This window comes from Protobothrops mucrosquamatus, unplaced genomic scaffold (assembly GCF_001527695.2).
Source record: "Protobothrops mucrosquamatus isolate PMUCROS unplaced genomic scaffold, P.Mucros_1.0 scaffold2367, whole genome shotgun sequence".
Classification (NCBI taxonomy): Eukaryota; Metazoa; Chordata; class Lepidosauria; order Squamata; family Viperidae; genus Protobothrops; species Protobothrops mucrosquamatus.
Window position 1 is genome coordinate 215,918 of NW_015388444.1, and position 18,418 is coordinate 234,335.

An 18,418-nucleotide genomic window follows, 5' to 3' on the forward strand; every position below is an offset into this window, starting at 1 on the left:
AATACATTAATTTTCTGAGGAATTACTAATTAAAAATTAGTGTTAACTACATTTATGAACATAGCACATATTTATATCAACATGGCATTTCAGTGTGATGGACTTTGTTCCAAAATGGAATTAAGAAAATTCAGTTGAGTTAAATTGAGACAGTATGATTAAAAATCACATTTAAACGTTTTTACCTGTTATACTAAAAATTGCTATTCAAATTATATACTCCTAGATTAAAAGATAAAACATGTCTTTTTAATAAAAGAGCCAGTTTAGTCTAGTGGTTAAGGCATCAGGCTAGAAAGTGGGAGACTGAGTTCTACTCCCACCTTAGGCAGAAAATCAACTGGGTTGACCTCGGGCAATCACTCACTCTCAGCCCAACTCACCTCACAGGGCTGTTGTGTGGAAAACAGGAGGAAGGTGTATTGGATGTGCTTGCCGCCTTGAGTTATTTGTAAAAATAACTATGAAAGAGGGATACAAATTAAATAAAAGGCCAATTCCAGCCATAATTATAGAAATGCAGATCATTTCACTCCATAACACAAAAACAGGGAATGTAATCAGGGCCAAAGACCAATTTGCAAGCTCAGAAATCTCTTGACGTTCCGTACTTCCTTCTACATGAATAAAAACAACTATACAGGGGAGGGGGGAACGTAATTGCTCCCTTCCTTTGCTGCTGACCTAGAAAAAATATTTTTTTTTCCTGTGTAAGGTGATATAGAGCAAAGAGTTGAACTCATGGTGGAGTTCAAGTGATTTCCATGCATTGCATGGACCAAATGTCTCCTCAAGCAGGTTTCCCACCTATGTCGTAACAGAATGCTAACTTGTAGCAAAACTTGGGAATTCCAGGTTTGGCATGGAGCTGATAAGAACTTGATCCCTGAATCTGAGACATTTTTAGTTTTCCAAAGGATTTTTTTTTTTGCCTACCAAAATGCAAATTCCCAAATAATTCAACCAGCCCAAATGAAAGGCTAGAACTCTGTCAGTTTCTAATTCAGCACCTTAAATCGTTATCCTAACAACCCCAACATTTCCCTTGGCCACACAAAACTATTAACTTTTCCCACAACTAAAACTGCCTAAAGCACTGTTGTCAAACTCACCATGTCACGTGATGTGTCACAACGTATAGCGACTTTTTGCATTGCTGGAGCTGGGTGAACGCAGCCTCCGTATGATGCAAGCAGCCCACTGGTCAGCAGTTTGATCCCCTGGTCTAAAGTAATCAACTGTAATCATTTTCCAGAAGTGCTTCAAATTACTCATCCTGAAGACAAGGTCAACTGTCTTGCTTTTTATGTGATTGGAGATTCTCAATTGTTGGGAGGTGGGATCATGTTGCCTCCCTTCTGATCAGTTGCCAAGCTTTAGTTCAGACAATTCTGTCAATTATTGTACCCACTACCTCCCTTTGTACTATAACCATAATAGGAAAAACTGGGATGGTGGTTGCTCAGCAAGGCATCCACGTGGGTGTCTCACTTAATAAACTAAAACAAAGTATGACCAAAATTCCAGGCTCAATTTTGGTTTTAAGTCAAAAGATTAACTGTAGTTTTCTGTCTTTATTTCTTCTGGTTTTTTTACTTTCTATTTTCTTTTAATTTGTATTAGATTTTACTACTATAAATTCTTAATAAAATTATACATATTTTAAATATTAAATTTATTCTCGCCCCTGCAAATCCCTTTTGTCTTATGGCATCTGCAATAATGTGAATCTGTCTGCATTTAGGAGTTCTGTAGACCTTTTTTTAAAAAAAAAAAATCAGTTATGACAAGTCTAGTGAAGTGCCTTGAGTTCCTGCCAATATTAACTCACAAAGACTTTCTTCCTGTTACTTATCTGCACTGCAGTAGTTTCTCAGTTTTTTCTAACTATCAGCATGCTAGTGTTACCTGGGGACAGAGGGAGGACAATACCTTGAAATGGTCTTATTCAAAAAGAGCTCACATATTACACCCAGAATGCATGTAAAACGATTTTACTCAGAACAAACATTCTACACCAAGAAGGCATAAAAGAGCATGTGTGCCTTAAGAGAAGAAAAAAGCACAAAAAAAAAAACTATTTTGAAGCCACAATGGATATTGTTTGATCAAGAGACCAAACTGTAAGTGGACTGAATTTAAACTCGGCAGCAAACTTCCCCTAAGTGTCTTTAATTCATCCAGGATTTAATCCCATTTTTCTCTATGTGATTAATTGAACCACATATTAACCACACATGAGGTTACAAAACACTATTTAGATTTAAATACCTAAATTAATTGTGTCATAAGGCAGCCAACGTCCCACTTTTTCAAGGAGCCTAGAAGATTAAACTAAAAAATGCACAGAATCGGAGCAGGAGCAGCAGACACCTTCACCTTAAGTTTGTGCTGGTAAGCGGGGAGGACTTCGGAGGATCCCCCTTTCCATTCGGCTCTCCCCAGAGAAATGCAGAGGTAACCCCCTCAGGGAGTAACCCACAGCTTTTCCCCATTCTGAGGTGAAAAGCCAGAGATGCTGTCGAAAGATTAATTCGGGGTTCCAACTGGAGCCGGGGCTGTGCAAGAATAAATAAAAATGAGATCCAGACAGCTGTGAGGAAAGAATTATTATTTATTCCCAAAAGCAAAAGAGTTTGCCTTCAGGGGCAGGCTGCAGAGAAATGGAGTACAGCAGCAGATTTTTATAGGGGGAGCTTGTCCGGGGTGAAGCATCTACATCAGGGGTAGTCAACCTTGGCTCTTTTATGACTCGTGGACTTCAACTCCCAGAATTCCTGAGCCAGCTAAGCTGGCTCAGGAATTCTGGGAATTGAAGTCCACGAGTCATAAAAGAGCCAAGGTTGACTACCCCTGATCTACATGCTGATTCTAGACCTAGGGGGTAACTTATTTGGGGGTTTGAGGAAGGTTGTTAACTTTAGTTGATTAACTTAGTTTCAGCTTGACTTAATTATCTAGCGGGGATAATTGTGGATTCTGTTAATATTTTAAAGGAAAGATGGAAACAGCATAAAGAACAAAATATACAGTATTTGGATATAAAACCTCTCACAATGCCTCCAGGCAAAAAAATGCCCCTTTCCTAATTGTACCTTCTGGCTAACTCTCCCAAGCCTAAACCTTTTTTCCTGCTCTATGAGGGGGAAGGAGGGAGCCACCGCCATGCCCCTGCCTGTCCTGGGGAGGAAAAATGGTGGGCGGGTGGGCAGAAGAGCACCCGCAAGAATCCAACGCGGCGCCTGCTCCCAGCTGGCTGGACACACCACAATGGCAAGGCGATTACGACTTTGGCGAAAGCCCCAGTTTAAGCTCTCCGCTCCGGGCCAGCCGGGGTCGCGCTGATTAGACTGGGGAGTTGGTGCTTTGGCGGGAACGAAGAGCCCAGGGACATCAGAAGCCCAGCCCTCGCCGTTTCATACAAGCCGGAGGACGAGATGGGCGCCCAGCCATTTGCGCTCCGGAGCCTCTTTGACCGCCACCTAGTCTTGCAAGTGCGCCAGGGGAGGGGCGACTCCGGGGCGGGAGCGGCTCTTCGGCGTCCAGGCTGAGGCGCCCGCTCCCGTCACTGCAGCTGCTGACCGGGCAAGCGCCGTGCGGCGGGCAGAGGCGCCAGGCGGCGGCGGCGGCGGCGGCGGCCACGGCTCCTCGCCTTGCCATGGCCCAGGCCAAGGTCGGCAGCGCCAAGAACAGCGGCGGCGAGGCAGCCCAGCAAGCGGGCACGGGTCAGCAGCCCCGAGGGCGCTTCTTCCGCTCCACCTCCATGGCGGACCGTTCCAGCCGCCTGCTTGATTGCCTGGACCAGCTGGAGCGGAGGTAAGGCTGGGAAGGGCGGGCGTGCCAGCCGAGGGGCAGCGCCCTTGGCTCTTCGGAGGAGCGTGTGAGAAAAGCGCAGCGTTTGTCTCCCACCGTCTTCCTCGCCTCCCTCTTCTGGGCAATTTGCGGTGGGGATTTTGTCAACTGCTTCCTCGCGAGAAAAAGGAACCGTCTCGGCCGCGTCTTTAAAAGTGCTCCTCTATTATTATTATTATTATTATTATTATTATTATTATTATTATTATTATTATTATTATTATTATTATTATTATTATTATTATTATTATTATAATATTATTATTATTATTATTATTATTATTATTATTTATTATTATTATTATTATTATTATTAATTATTATTATTAATTGTTGTTATTATTATTATTATTATTATTATTATTATTATTATTATTATTATTATTATTATTATTATTATTATTATTATTTGGATTGCTTCGATGCTCCGCATCTCCGTTTGGGCTCTGGAATATTTTGCAGAACGTTTTTTCCCCCGTTTGATAAATGGAAGAGGAGGAGAATCCCCGACGTGCCTTCTCTTGCTTTTAGTGGTCAGGCCTCGGTTCAGCATGACGCGAAGTTTGGGGGGCTCTGGGAAAAAATGTTAATGGTCCCAAGTATAATCTCCGGGTGCTTTTGAAATGGGACGGGGTTTTTCTCAGCCTCTCTGGACGTCAGCCGTGTAAAATCCTTCCTCGTTTGGAAAGCTGTAGCTTTTCCAAGTGAGGAGGTGGGATGAATTGCGTGGGAGAATGGATTTTCTATACACGATTCTGAATGATTCTGAATGGATGAGGAGAGTTTTGGATCTGCTCGGTTGGGAAAAAAAAAAAAAAAAAGCAAAATTCCCCCGTTTAAGGGCTGGTGGAATATATGGGAGTTGAGATTAGAGATGGCAGGTTTAATCGTACACCGAGTAACATTAGATAAGAATGTCTATTACTACTTCCAAATGTTTCTGTGTGTTCTTATGATTTTGTGCACCTTCATGTCTCTGAATTAGATCAGAACATGAACATTTCATGCACTGGCTTCCCAGTGTAGCTTCAGGGATCTGTAGTCAGTGACACTCATTCTGGTGCATTCCACTTGAGGTAGATGGATTAGCAAACCAACATGCCAGTTTCCTGAAATGGTGGGAGGCAAGGCTGGGGCACAGTACTTTCTACTGTAAACTAGTCTCAGGTAGAGAAGATCCAGATCCCATCAAAAATGAAGCCAATCCTGGCTGAACACCAACAGTGATTGGCTGAGTTTGCATATTTATAACATTGGGCTATAAACCATGGTTTACTCATCAGTAAGACTAGGTCAGGGGTAGGCAACCTTGGCTCTTTTATGACTCGTGGACTTCAACTCCCAGAATTCCTGAGCCAGCATGGCTGGCTCAGCATGGCTGGCTCAGGAATTCTGGGAGTTGAAGTCTACGAGTCATAAAAGAGCCAAGGTTGCCTACGCTGGGACTAGGTGTACACAACATCTAAAGCCAAACCACATTACATAATGACTTAGCATGATATTGCCTCAAATTTTTAATTTCAGGGCTCTTTTTCATAATTGCAACAGACTCGTTACTGGTACTTAAATGACTATTTCCATTGTTTAGCATTTCTTTACTTCTTTACACTTGCCATGGACATTTACATAGTCTTAAAACAGGATAGATAGCCTGAAAAATTCACCCTTTACCAAAAGACATAAGTAAAGAAATCAAATAACTATAACTTAGAGCATTATCCTTCCTGAATATGATAGTTGAGACAGAGATAAGATTATTAGGTTAGACATATTTCTTTATCTAACAAAAGCATAACAGGTTTTTTAATGAACACTATAAAGTTCATAATTTTCACTAGGAAATTTATTACTGCAATTCAGGCACTTTTCATGGGGGAAAAATGAATAAAAATTGCTGAAATAATTTCATCAAAAGCTTCATATGAATTTTTAACTGAACTGAAATTTGAATATAAGGTGCTCATTTAGTGTTGAATGTTCTATATTTTACATTTTTTTCTATATTTTCTGTATTATGTAGTAAATCATGTACTTCGTGGTTTAATTAAATTACATTTAAAGAAGTTATTGATTCATTTTTTTATTTTAGTTGAGCAGTACATGACTACTAAGAAGTGACAGCCACTGACTACATAGTTGGATTCACAATTATGGTCTGATTTATATATCATGTTAAGCCGCCCCACCCCAAAATATGCAAACCAGAACTATAGGGGTTACTCTTAGACTACAATGCTATACATACATAGCTAAGATTATCCAGAAGGCTGTTATTTGCAGAATTATATAATACATTTTCTAAATGACTTCATCACATTTTTTATGGTTAGGATCTCAAATTCTAAAAAACAAATAGTATTGCTGTGTTACAAATTATATATATGCATCACTCTATAATTTCTGACTATATAGGTAATCTGCCTTTCTCGTAAAACATATTTTAAACAATGTCAAATGAATTGCAAATCTTCTGTCATGTTTATTTTGGAATGGCAATTTCACACAAGTAAATTATTTCCTACTGAATGAGTGTTTATGGGTGCTACCATAGCTACAATGATAAATTTTTTGCAACCTTAATTTTTCTGCATGTGTTTAAGAATGAGGAAGAAATTTTGTTCTGGAAAGTGGTCCAGCTTTGTGAGTGAAGTATAACAGGTGCTATGATAGAAGAGACCTATATATAGTTACAAATGAGGAAGGACTCAGAAGGTCCAGCTGTCATTCCAGAAAGCATATGAGATTTGGCCTCTTTTTGTGTGGACAAGATTGTCTTTACTTTTTAGGTTTAGTGAGATTTAATTTTATAGAGATTTACTCTTTGCTAGATCTATATAGAACTTCAGCTCAGTGGACCAAAAAGTGGACTGTGGGAATTTATATGGTGCTATTTCCATTCTTTCTTGATATACCAATTCAGATATTCATTCTTTCCCATCCTAGGGCTTGAAACACATAATCCATATGCCTTTTAGCATTCAAATTGAGCTTTGCATTTTGTATGATAATCTAGCTATAACAATTCTGCAAATTGACAGAAATCATTTAGGTGAGATAGATAATAAATTGATGGCAAGGGTATAATTTTCTGAATGCAGATAGATTCTAGAATGTCAAAGAAAACTAGTTTTGCCTCTGACATGGTAATTTTCTGCATAGAGATAGTTCTGTATGAAAGACTATCTGGTATTGTGGGTCTCTGCCTGCTATCTAGTGTAATACATTCTGTACACAGACTTGAGTGTTAAAGAAACTCAGAATCTTTTTCATACATTCAGTTCTTTGAATATGTAACTGCGATTCCTAGAATATCTAATTTTAGCATGCCTGGAGGACACAAAGTTGGAAAATGCTTTCTTTAAAAAACAAAGTGAAAATGTTTATATAGGTTGTTTCAGGTATAAAACTCCAGCAGTGTAAAGTGAGGCTCTTCCTTCACTGTAATAGGAGCAGAATCTGTTATTTACTTGAGTTTATATGCCACTCAACAAAGTTCAAAACTATTTACCAAAGGAAATCCATCCATCCATCTATATCTCCATCCATTCATCCATCTACCCACCCACTCAATTACGGTATCTATCTAAAACTAAAAAACAATTGCAAGAGCAAAGCAGCAGAACTTTAAGGAATAGTAACAAACCTCAAATTTAACCCCAAAAGTAAAGCTTATCACCAACTTCAAGACAATAAGACAGCTAGCCTAATTTCAAGAGGAATGCTAAAGGGGGGGGGGGGGGAGACAGCAACCAAGAAGGCTTATCCCCATAATTGTGAATGACCTTCCATAAGAGAAGGGACCCAGATGCAGCCCAGCCTTCCTATCCTTATGCCACTGGGGAAAGGTGGTTTGGTATATTCAGATATGTGACCCTTTAAACATGAAATCCAGAACTTTGAATTGTACTGAAAGGTAACCAGTGCAGCTTTTGGAAAACTTAAAAGTTCCTAACATTATATAAATATCTGCATTCTGGGTCAGCTAATTCTTCTGGGTAACAGTCATCCAATATTGCTGGGCCAGGTAAAAGTTCTTGAGGAGGTACATCGCTATTTCAAAGGATATGGAACATATTTAGACTACTGTCCACTGGTCCTCCTTAGTTTACTTTTTTCCCTTTTCCTTGTTAAATGAAGAGGGGCTGATTGTAGAAGGGCATATATGAAGACTTTTTAGATTTATCTCAAATGATACGTGAGAAATATACTTTTCTTGATACGTGATTTGTTTCCCTTTAATAATGCTGGAATTCCCTCTCCACCTCCTTTCCTGCTGTTGTGCAAATACAGTCGGGGCAGGGGATAAGAAAAAAGATATTTTGCAGTTCTTGCGCGTAAGACCAAGCCAGGATTATAATATCCACCTTCTCATTTTGGCAAATAGGAAATATTGATTTGCTATAAAAACTCTTTGTTGTAGNTTATTATTATTATTATTATTATTATTATTATTATTATTATTATTATTATTATTATTATTATTATTATTATTATTATTATTATTATTATTATTTGGATTGCTTCGATGCTCCGCATCTCCGTTTGGGCTCTGGAATATTTTGCAGAACGTTTTTTCCCCCGTTTGATAAATGGAAGAGGAGGAGAATCCCCGACGTGCCTTCTCTTGCTTTTAGCGGTCAGGCCTCGCTTCAGCATGACGCGAAGTTTGGGGGGCTCTGGGAAAAAATGTTAATGGTCCCAAGTATAATCTCCGGGTGCTTTTGAAATGGGACGGGGTTTTTCTCAGCCTCTCTGGACGTCAGCCATGTAAAATCCTTCCTCGTTTGGAAGGCTGTAGCCTTTCCAAGTGAGGAGGTGGGATGAATTGCGTGGGAGAATGGATTTTCTATACATGATTCTGAATGGATGAGGAGAGTTTTGGATCTGCTCGGTTGGGAAAAAAAAAAAAAAAAGCAAAATTCCCCCGTTTAAGGGCTGGTGGAATATATGGGAGTTGAGATTAGAGATGACAGGTTTAATGGTACACCGAGTAACATTAGATAAGAATGTCTATTACTACTTCCAAATGTTTCTGTGTGTTCTTATGATTTTGTGCACGTTCATGTCTCTGAATTAGATCAGAACATGAACATTTCATGCACTGGCTTCCCAGTGTAGCTTCAGGGATCTGTAGTCAGTGACACTCATTCTGGTGCATTCCAGTTGAGGTAGATGGATTAGCAAACCAACATGCCAGTTTCCTGAAATGGTGGGAGGCGAGGCTGGGGCACAGTACTTTCTACTGTAAACTAGCCTCAGGTAGAGAAGATCCAGATCCCATCAAAAATGAAGCCAATCCTGGCTGAACACCAACAGTGATTGGCTGAGTTTGCATATTTATAACATTGGGCTATAAACCATGGTTTACTCATCAGTAAGACTAGGTCAGGGGTAGGCAACCTTGGCTCTTTTATGACTCGTGGACTTCAACTCCCAGAATTCCTGAGCCAGCATGGCTGGCTCAGGAATTCTGGGAGTTGAAGTCCACGAGTCATAAAAGAGCCAAGGTTGCCTACGCTGGGACTAGGTGTACACAACATCTAAAGCCAAACCACATTACATAATGACGTAGCATGATATTGCCTCAAATTTTTAATTTCAGGGCTCTTTTTCATAATTGCAACAGACTCATTACTGGTACTTAAACAACTATTTCCATTGTTTAGCATTTCTTTACTTCTTTACACTTGCCATGGATATTTACTTAATCTTAAAAACAGGATAGATAGCCTGAAAAATTCACCCTTTACCAAAAGACATAAGTAAAGAAATCAAATAACTATAACTTAGAGCATTACCCTTCCTGAATATGATAGTTGAGACAGAGATAAGATTATTAGGTTAGACATATTTCTTTATCTAACAAAAGCATAACAGTTTTTTTAATGAACACTATAAAGTTCATAATTTTCACTAGGAAATTTATTACTGCAATTCAGGCACTTTTCATGGGGGAAAAATGAATAAAAATTGCTGAAATAATTTCATCAAAAGCTTCATATGAATTTTTAACTGAACTGAAATTTGAATATAAGGTGCTCATTTAGTGTTGAATGTTCTATATTTTACATTTTTTTCTATATTTTCTGTATTATGTAGTAAATCATGTACTTCGTGGTTTAATTAAATTACATTTAAAGAAGTTATTGATTCATTTTTTTATTTTAGTTGAGCAGTACATGACTACTAAGAAGTGACAGCCACTGACTACATAGTTGGATTCACAATTATGGTCTGATTTATATATCATGTTAAGCAGCCCCACCCCAAAATATGCAAACCAGAACTATAGGGGTTACTCTTAGACTACAATGCTATACATACATAGCTAAGATTATCCAGAAGGCTGTTATTTGCAGAATTATATAATACATTTTCTAAATGACTTCATCACATTTTTATGGTTAGGATCTCAAATTCTAAAAAACAAATAGTATTGCTGTGTTACAAATTATATATATGCATCACTCTATAATTTCTGACTATATAGGTAATCTGCCTTTCTCGTAAAACATATTTTAAACAATGTCAAATGAATTGCAAATCTTCTGTCATGTTTATTTTGGAATGGCAATTTCACACAAGTAAATTATTTCCTACTGAATGAGTGTTTATGGGTGCTACCATAGCTACAATGATAAATTTTTTGCAACCTTAATTTTTCTGCATGTGTTCAAGAATGAGGAAGAAATTTTGTTCTGGAAAGTGGTCCAGCTTTGTGAGTGAAGTATAACAGGTGCTATGATAGAAGAGACCTATATATAGTTACAAATGAGGAAGGACTCAGAAGGTCCAGCTGTCATTCCAGAAAGCATATGAGATTTGGCCTCTTTTTGTGTGGACAAGATTGTCTTTACTTTTTAGGTTTAGTGAGATTTAATTTTATTGAGATTTACTCTTTGCTAGATCTATATAGAACTTCAGCTCAGTGGACCAAAAAGTGGACTTTAGGAATTTACTGTATATGGTGCTATTTCCATTCTTTCTTGATATACTAATTCAGATATCCATTCTTCCCCATCCTAGGGCTTGAAACACATAATCCATATGCCTTTTAGCATTCAGATTGAGCTTTGCATTTTGTATGATTAGGATAATCTAGCTATAACAATTCTGCAAATTGACAGAAATCATTCAGGTGAGATAGATAATAAATTGATGGCAAGGCTATAATTTTCTGAATGCAGATAGATTCTAGAATGTCAAAGAAAACTAGTTTTGCCTCTGACATGGCAATTTTCTGCATAGAGATAGTTCTGTATGAAAGACTATCTGGTATTGTGGGTCTCTGCCTGCTATCTGGTGTAATACATTCTGTACACAGACTTGAGTGTTAAAGAAGCTCAGAATCTTTTTCATACATTCAGTTATTTGAATATGTAACTGCTATTCCTAGAATATCTAATTTTAGCATGCCTGGAGGACACAAAATTGGAAAATGCTGCTTTCTTTAAAAAACAAAGTGAAAATGTTTATATACTTTAGGTTGTTTCAGGTATAAAACTCCAGCATTGTAAAGTGAGGCTCTTCCTTCACTGTAATAGGAGCAGAATCTGTTATTTACCTGAGTTTATATGCCACTCAACTCAACATATTCAAAGCTGTTTACCAAAGGAAATCCATCCATCTATATCTCCATCCATTCATCCATCTACCCACCCACTCACCTATCTATCTAAAACTAAAAACAATTGCAAGCTGAACAAGAGCAAAGCAGCAGAACTTTAAGGAATAGTAACAAACCTCAAATTTAACCCCAAAAGTAAAGCTTATCACCAACTTCAAGACAATAAGACAGCTAGCCTAATTTCAAGAGGAATGCTAAAGGGAGGGGGGGAGACAGCAACCAAGAAGGCTTATCCCCATAATTGTGAATGACCTTCCATAAGAGAAGGGACCCAGATGCAGCCCAGCCTTCCTATCCTTATGCCATTGGGGAAAGGTGGTTTGGTATATTCAGATATGTGACTCTTTAAATGTGAAATCCAGAACTTTGAATTGTACTGAAAGGTAACCAGTGCAGCTTTTGGAAAACTTAAAAGTTCCTAACATTATATAAATGTCTGCATTCTGGGTCAGCTAATTCTTCTGGGTAACAGTCATCCAATATTGCTGGGCCAGGTAAAAGTTCTTGAGGAGGTACATCGCTATTTCAAAGGATATGGAACATATTTAGACTACTGTCCACTGGTCCTCCTTAGTTTACTTTTTTCCCTTTTCCTTGTTAAATGAAGAGGGGCTGATTGTAGAAGGGCATATATGAAAAGTAGACTTTTTAGATTTATCTCAAATGATATGTGAGAAATATACTTTTCTTGATACTTGATTTGTTTCCCTTTAATAATGCTGGAATTCCCTCTCCACCTCCTTTCCTGCTGTTGTGCAAATACAGTCGGGGCAGGGGATAAGAAAAAAGATATTTTGCAGTTCTTGCGCGTAAGACCAAGCCAGGATTATAATATCCACCTTCTCATTTTGGCAAATAGGAAATATTGATTTGCTATAAAAACTCTTTGTTGTAGCAAGAATTTAGTATGTTAATTTAATATTATAAATAAGGAATAGATGGAGGTGGGTTAGAAAACATGACATGTATAAGGATATTTGTAAACTCTCTTTTAAATTGGTAATTATTTTCTCTTCCCAGAGTTGAAGCTTTGCGTGATGCAGCATCTTCAATGGAACAAGAAAAAGAAGCTCTTCTGGAAATGATCCATAATATACAGAATAGCCAGGATATGAGGAATATTAGTGAAGGTAATACCCCAAACTTCTTTGTGAATGTGTAAATATATGCATATTTGTAGTATCTGATGAATACACATAAGGGGATTTTTTTTAGTGTCTTCATAGTAGATAGACTTATACAGGTACTCCTCGACTTTCTATTGCTAAGCAAGACAGTTAAGTGGGTTGTGCCCCATTTTATTACCTTTTTGCCACCGTTGTTAAGCGAATACCGTAAGTACAATTGTTAAGCGAATCATGTGGTTGTTAAGTGAATATGGCTTCTCCCATTGACTTTGCTTGTTGGAAGCCAAGTGGGAAGGTTAAAAATAGTGATCACATGATCTGGAGGAGGACAGGGCAATTGTCATAAATACATACCAGTTGCTAAGTGTCCAAATTTTGATCACGTGACCATGAGGATGCTGCATTAGTTGTAAGTGTAAAAATTGGCTATGTCACTTTTTCAGTGCCATTGTAACTTCAAACAGTCACTAAATGAATGGTTGTAAGTCGAGGGTCACCTGTACTAAGTGATAATTTCTTAATATGCTACAACGGACAGGATTCAAGGGCGACAATAAGCTGAAACAAATCAAACCATGCTATTTTAGTGTGTTCTGTTAATCTAGCCAGTGTTTTTTCTGTGGTAAGCTGCTAATACTAATCAAGTCAAAATCTCTGTTAAGTATTATCAAGCCCATTACAATTATCATTGTACTCCATCTTCCATGGATTGTAGCAAAAATATGATGCAGTAATTCTTAATTTATCTTGACTCTTCTGACCTTGCTGGTCAATTGGTGTTATGTAAAACGTTAAAAGCAGCATTTTCAATTTCAAAATATAGGTGAAAGAGAAGAACTTAATCTGACTGCCAAGCGCCTTATGGGCCGAACCATCACAGTTGAGGTTTCAGTAGAAACCATAAGAAATCCTCAGCAACAGGAATCCCTGTTGCGGGCTACCCAGATGATTGATGAAATAGTCAATAAACTCTTGGATGATTTGGAAGACTCAAAGAGCCGGTTAATGTCACTTTATGGAGCTTGTACATCTGAGACACCATCTGGACCTGTTGATCAAAAATTTCAGTCTGTTGTCATCGGATGCGCCATAGAAGATCAGAAGAAAATTAAAAGACGGCTAGAGACTTTGCTTAGAAATATAGACAACTCTGAAAAGTCCATCATGCTTCTAGAAAACCAAAAAACAACTTCAAGGCAACTCTGCAACAATGGAAAAGATTAAAAGCTTTTGATTATCGTTATGAAAATGTTTTCTTAAAAAAGCAAAGAAATGCTGCCATTTTAAAATATATAATGCATGGTCTTGTTAGTACAGGTTACATGCCCTGAAACTGAAGGGAGTTTATATACCTCTTGTACAAATCCTTGGGCATTCAGAAACAAAGATGGAAGAAGATAGTTCTGGAAAAAAAAATACCCTTACATTCCTTTGAGGGGAAAATATGTCTGCTTCCATTAAAAAAAACCCAACCAACCAACTCTAAAACGTCTTCATAAAGCACGTCCTGAGGCAACTACAAATGTTATGCATCATAGAAGCACATAAACACATGAACATTCTGTACTTTTTATCCTATCAACAGGCTGGCTAGAATGTTCTGCCTTCCGTGCTTTCCTGTTCAAAGAATACATCTTTAAAGGGCTTGGCACATTGATATAAGTAACTAATTGCCTTATTTGAGAGAATGTAGGCATTTCATATCCAAAGGATAAATCTTTTCATAAATGGTATTCCATTTATTCCTTTTAGTACTGTATTGATTTTAGGCAATAGTGTCCCGTTAATCCCTAGAGATAGTTTAGTAATATCTATTTTGTTCTTGAAAGATTAATCTATCATAGACAATTCAATTAGATTGTATTCCTCTTTAGTGAATAAATCTGTTTAAGAGAGATGGCAACGTGGAAAAAACACGAACAAAAAAATTATATGTACTTCCTTATTGCTGAATATTCATAAATAAAACAAATCATGCTCCATGCATTAAATTAGTATCTTTTGAATATGCAATTTACTGATGAATAGATCTCTAAATCCTGTTCACTATGAGAATGCCTTAGCTACATTTAAAGTGATCTCCTATTATTTTATTTGCTCAAAAGCACAGTGCATTTAACATTTCATACAAATGTCTATACCTATTACATTTCCTCTTTCATCTTCTCACAGTATTCCAACCTCCTTGAAAAAGTTGCACAGGAGCAGTAAGTGAAAGTTGCTCATATTTTACATCTGTGAAAGATGTTACCCCATACTTAAAGCATGGAATATATAATTTCATTCCACATGTGCCATAATCTATATATAGAAGAAAAAGAGCAGCACGATGTTGCTAGAAAAGCATGGTATAGGAAAATGTTCAGTCACTCAGCAGAATTGTCCTCACAAATCTTAGATATTGTGCATGTTGAACTATTAGCTAGCACTGTGCATTGCTTTGGATTTTAAACAGTTTACAACAATTGTGCTGTTGCAAGATAAATCTAGTAATACAGGTAGTTCTCAATTTATGATCACAATTGAGCCAAAACTTTATATTGCTAAATGACAAATTTGTTAACTGAGTTTTGCCCCATTTTTCGACTTTTGTTGCCACATTTGTTAAGTGAATCACTGCAGTTGTTAAATTAGTAAAATGGTTGTTAAGTGAATCTGGTTTCTCCATTGATTTTGCTTGTCAGAAGGTTGCAAAAGGTGATCACGTGACCCCAGGGACACTGCAACTGTCATAAATGTGAGACAGTTGTCAAGCCTCCAAATGTAAATCACATGACCAAGTGTGAAAAACGGTTGCAAATGTGAAAATGGTAATAATTCTTTGCTTTCAGTGCCGTTGTAACTTTGAATGATCACCAAGCAAACCGATGTAAGTTGAGGACTACCTGTGCTTCCAAAGATTTCAAATACAAATTGAAAGATTTTAAAATACAATTGGAGATTTTATAAAATAATGTACTGGGATATGTTGGTTTGTAATTTGTATTATTTAGTAATAATACACATTCCAAGAGATAAGGTGGTAATTTTGTTACGAGTACCGGAAACAGAGTGGTATTAGGGCATGTGAAACAAACAAAATATTCCCTCCTCTCCTTCCCTGGGATTTAAATAACAATAAATAATGTCACCTGAGCCATAACACATTTAGAAGGCCAAGGAATATTGATAAAGCTGGGAAGGAAGGATAGGCTCTGGGAACCAAGCCAGGATGAGATAAGCCTCATAAATGTAATTTTCAAAGACAGCTGTGTCTGAAAAATAGCGTATTTTTGCCTTTTCAATAAAAAGTTAAAGAGTCCACTCCACCACTAATCTTGCTAAATATGGTAGGCTATAATAATAATAAAGTTGGAAGGGACCTTGGAGATCATCTAGTCCAACCCCCTGCTCAGGCAGGAAACCCTATACCATTTCGGACAAATAGCTGTCCAGTCTCTTCTTAAAAACTTCCAGTGTTGTAGCATTCACCACTTCTGGAGGCAAGTTGTTCTACTGGTTAATTGTTCTAACTGTCAGGAAGTTAGAGGAACTGTCCTTAGTTCTAGGTTGCTTCTCTCCTTGATTAGTTTCCATCCGTTGTAATTTATATAGAGGTAGTCCTCATTTAGACTGGTACAATTCTGATGAAAAGTAATTTTACCACTAATCCTCACATTTACGACATCTGCAGGTCTGTAAAGCAAAAGAAAGCTGAAGATAAGCACAGCCACTTCGTTTAACAATCAAATTTCTGGTACCAACTGTTGCTAAATAAGGACTCGCCTGTAACTCTATAGAGAAGGGTCATATCCTTACCTACTTTTAGATTTGCTTCTGCTGCCTCAGGTACTATAATAAACAGTTATGCTTCAAGTGAATTGTGTGATGATCTCTACTTTAAATTAACTCGTAAGAAAATGTGAGACAAGCATACATAAAAAGCACCCTACGAAGAGAGAATGAGGAAATTAGAAATCACTGAGGAAAGATTAATGTGGGACAACATTTTTCAAAGTCCCTTAAAAGGCTGTCTGACAATACAAGGTTTAGAATAATGCTTTAAACTTACAGGAAAAGGCAAAACCTTAGAGCGTTAGGATCAACTTGTGATCAATGGTAAGAACTTAACTCTGCTTTAGCAGTACAGTTCAATAATGGAGCCAATAACAGTTATTTCATTTGGATTCTGCACTGACCAAGATATAGGATTTGAAAGCTTTAATGGCTCTTTGAAGGAACAAGGCAAACACACTGAGCATTTTTTTTTATCAATTTATCAAATTTCTCAATATATTTAACTGGAGTTTGTAAATTTGTTATAATGTATTTATTGTAAAGAATCTGGATAATTCGTGAACTATTTTGAGCAACTGGTCATAAGGCTTAACTATAAAAAAGGATATTTTTCCTAAATTAATTTTTCAAAAACAATCGATATCACAGTTAAGCAATATTTGAGTATCTAAAACATAAATTTGGCTATTAATTGGGATATGAAATGGTTAAATGATTCTGGATTTCCAGTATCATAAGAAGTAACAACTGGAACAGTTTATTCGCTCCTTTGATGATAGGGTGCCTAGCAAATTAACACTTGTCTCAGAGAGTGATTTGATAAAGGTCTTCATTTTTTTTCTTCTGTTCAGTTGTGTCCAGTTCTCAGAGACTGCTTCTATAAATTCCTGCAGTTTTCTTTGCAAAGTTCTTCAGATGTGGTTTGCCATTGCCTCCTCCTAGGACTGCGAAAAAATGGTTGGCCCAAAAGTAACCTAGCTGGCTTTGTGCCCAAAGGATTAGAATTCATGGCCTCCCAGTTTCTAGCTTGACACCTTAAGTGCTACACAAAACTGGCTCTCAATGTTTTCATTATACATCTCCAAAACGATTAAAAGGTACCAAAACATGGATGCTGCCTGCTAGGTACCAGATCAAGTTCTAAAGCTTGAATAGTTTTAACAACTTTTCTGCATCACTTCAGTTTTTTAGAAACATATTTTTGGCACTCACACAATATTTAATACATTGTGATCTGATAAATGCAGAATGTTTTGATACCTGTATGAATCTATATAATTCCCTTAACTATAAAAGCATTTAAAAGTCTAAATGGGTTTTAGTGAGCATCATGAAATAACACTGATTGATATTAGCAAATATTACTTTAACAAGATTTATGGTAATTTACTCATGTTCCTGTCAGTATGTAATGGAGAGCCTTCCATCCCATAAGCCAGAGGTTGTTGCCCAGTGTATCCCAACCATTCAGTGAGTCTCATCCCAACCTCTACAGGTAGTCCTTGATTTACAGCCATTTGTTTAGTGACCATTCAAAGTTACAACGGCACTGAAAAAAATGATGACCGTTGCAGCATCCCCATGGTCACATGATCAAAATTTGGACACTTAGCAACTGGCTCATATTTATGATGGTTGCAATGTCCTGGGCTCATGTGAGCACCTTTTGCAACCTTCTGACAAGCAAATCATTGGGAAAGGCAGATTCACTTAACCATAACTTAACCCAGTGATTCAGTTAACTGTGGCAAGAAAGGTCGTAAAATGGGGCAAGACTAACTTAACTGTCTAGTTTAGCCACATACATTTTGGGCTCAATTGTGGTCATAAGTCAAAGACCAACTGTATTTGAGTTCATCCCACCCCACCCCTTAATGACAAGCTATATTCTGAAGGAGAAGAAAAAATTTAGGGTTTGCTATTGCTTTTCTGGGAGCGGAATAGGACAATTTGCCCAGCCAACTTGTTGTGGGACATCTCGCCACAGCCAACTCTCTGCGGGACGATTTAACAATTCAATTTAATTATTTAAAAT

General features: G+C 37.5%; 1 protein-coding gene across 1 annotated transcript; it reads left to right on the top strand.

Annotated features, from left to right (window-relative positions):
- Positions 1-3,658: 3,658 nt before the first annotated feature.
- On the top strand, positions 3,659-14,580 carry BAG2 (BCL2 associated athanogene 2). Its single transcript, XM_015824812.1, has 3 exons — positions 3,659-3,816; positions 12,500-12,609; positions 13,430-14,580. Exons 1-3 carry the CDS (start codon positions 3,659-3,661, stop codon positions 13,828-13,830), a joined length of 669 nt encoding a protein of 222 aa, XP_015680298.1. The 3' UTR covers positions 13,831-14,580.
- Positions 14,581-18,418: the final 3,838 nt, after the last annotated feature.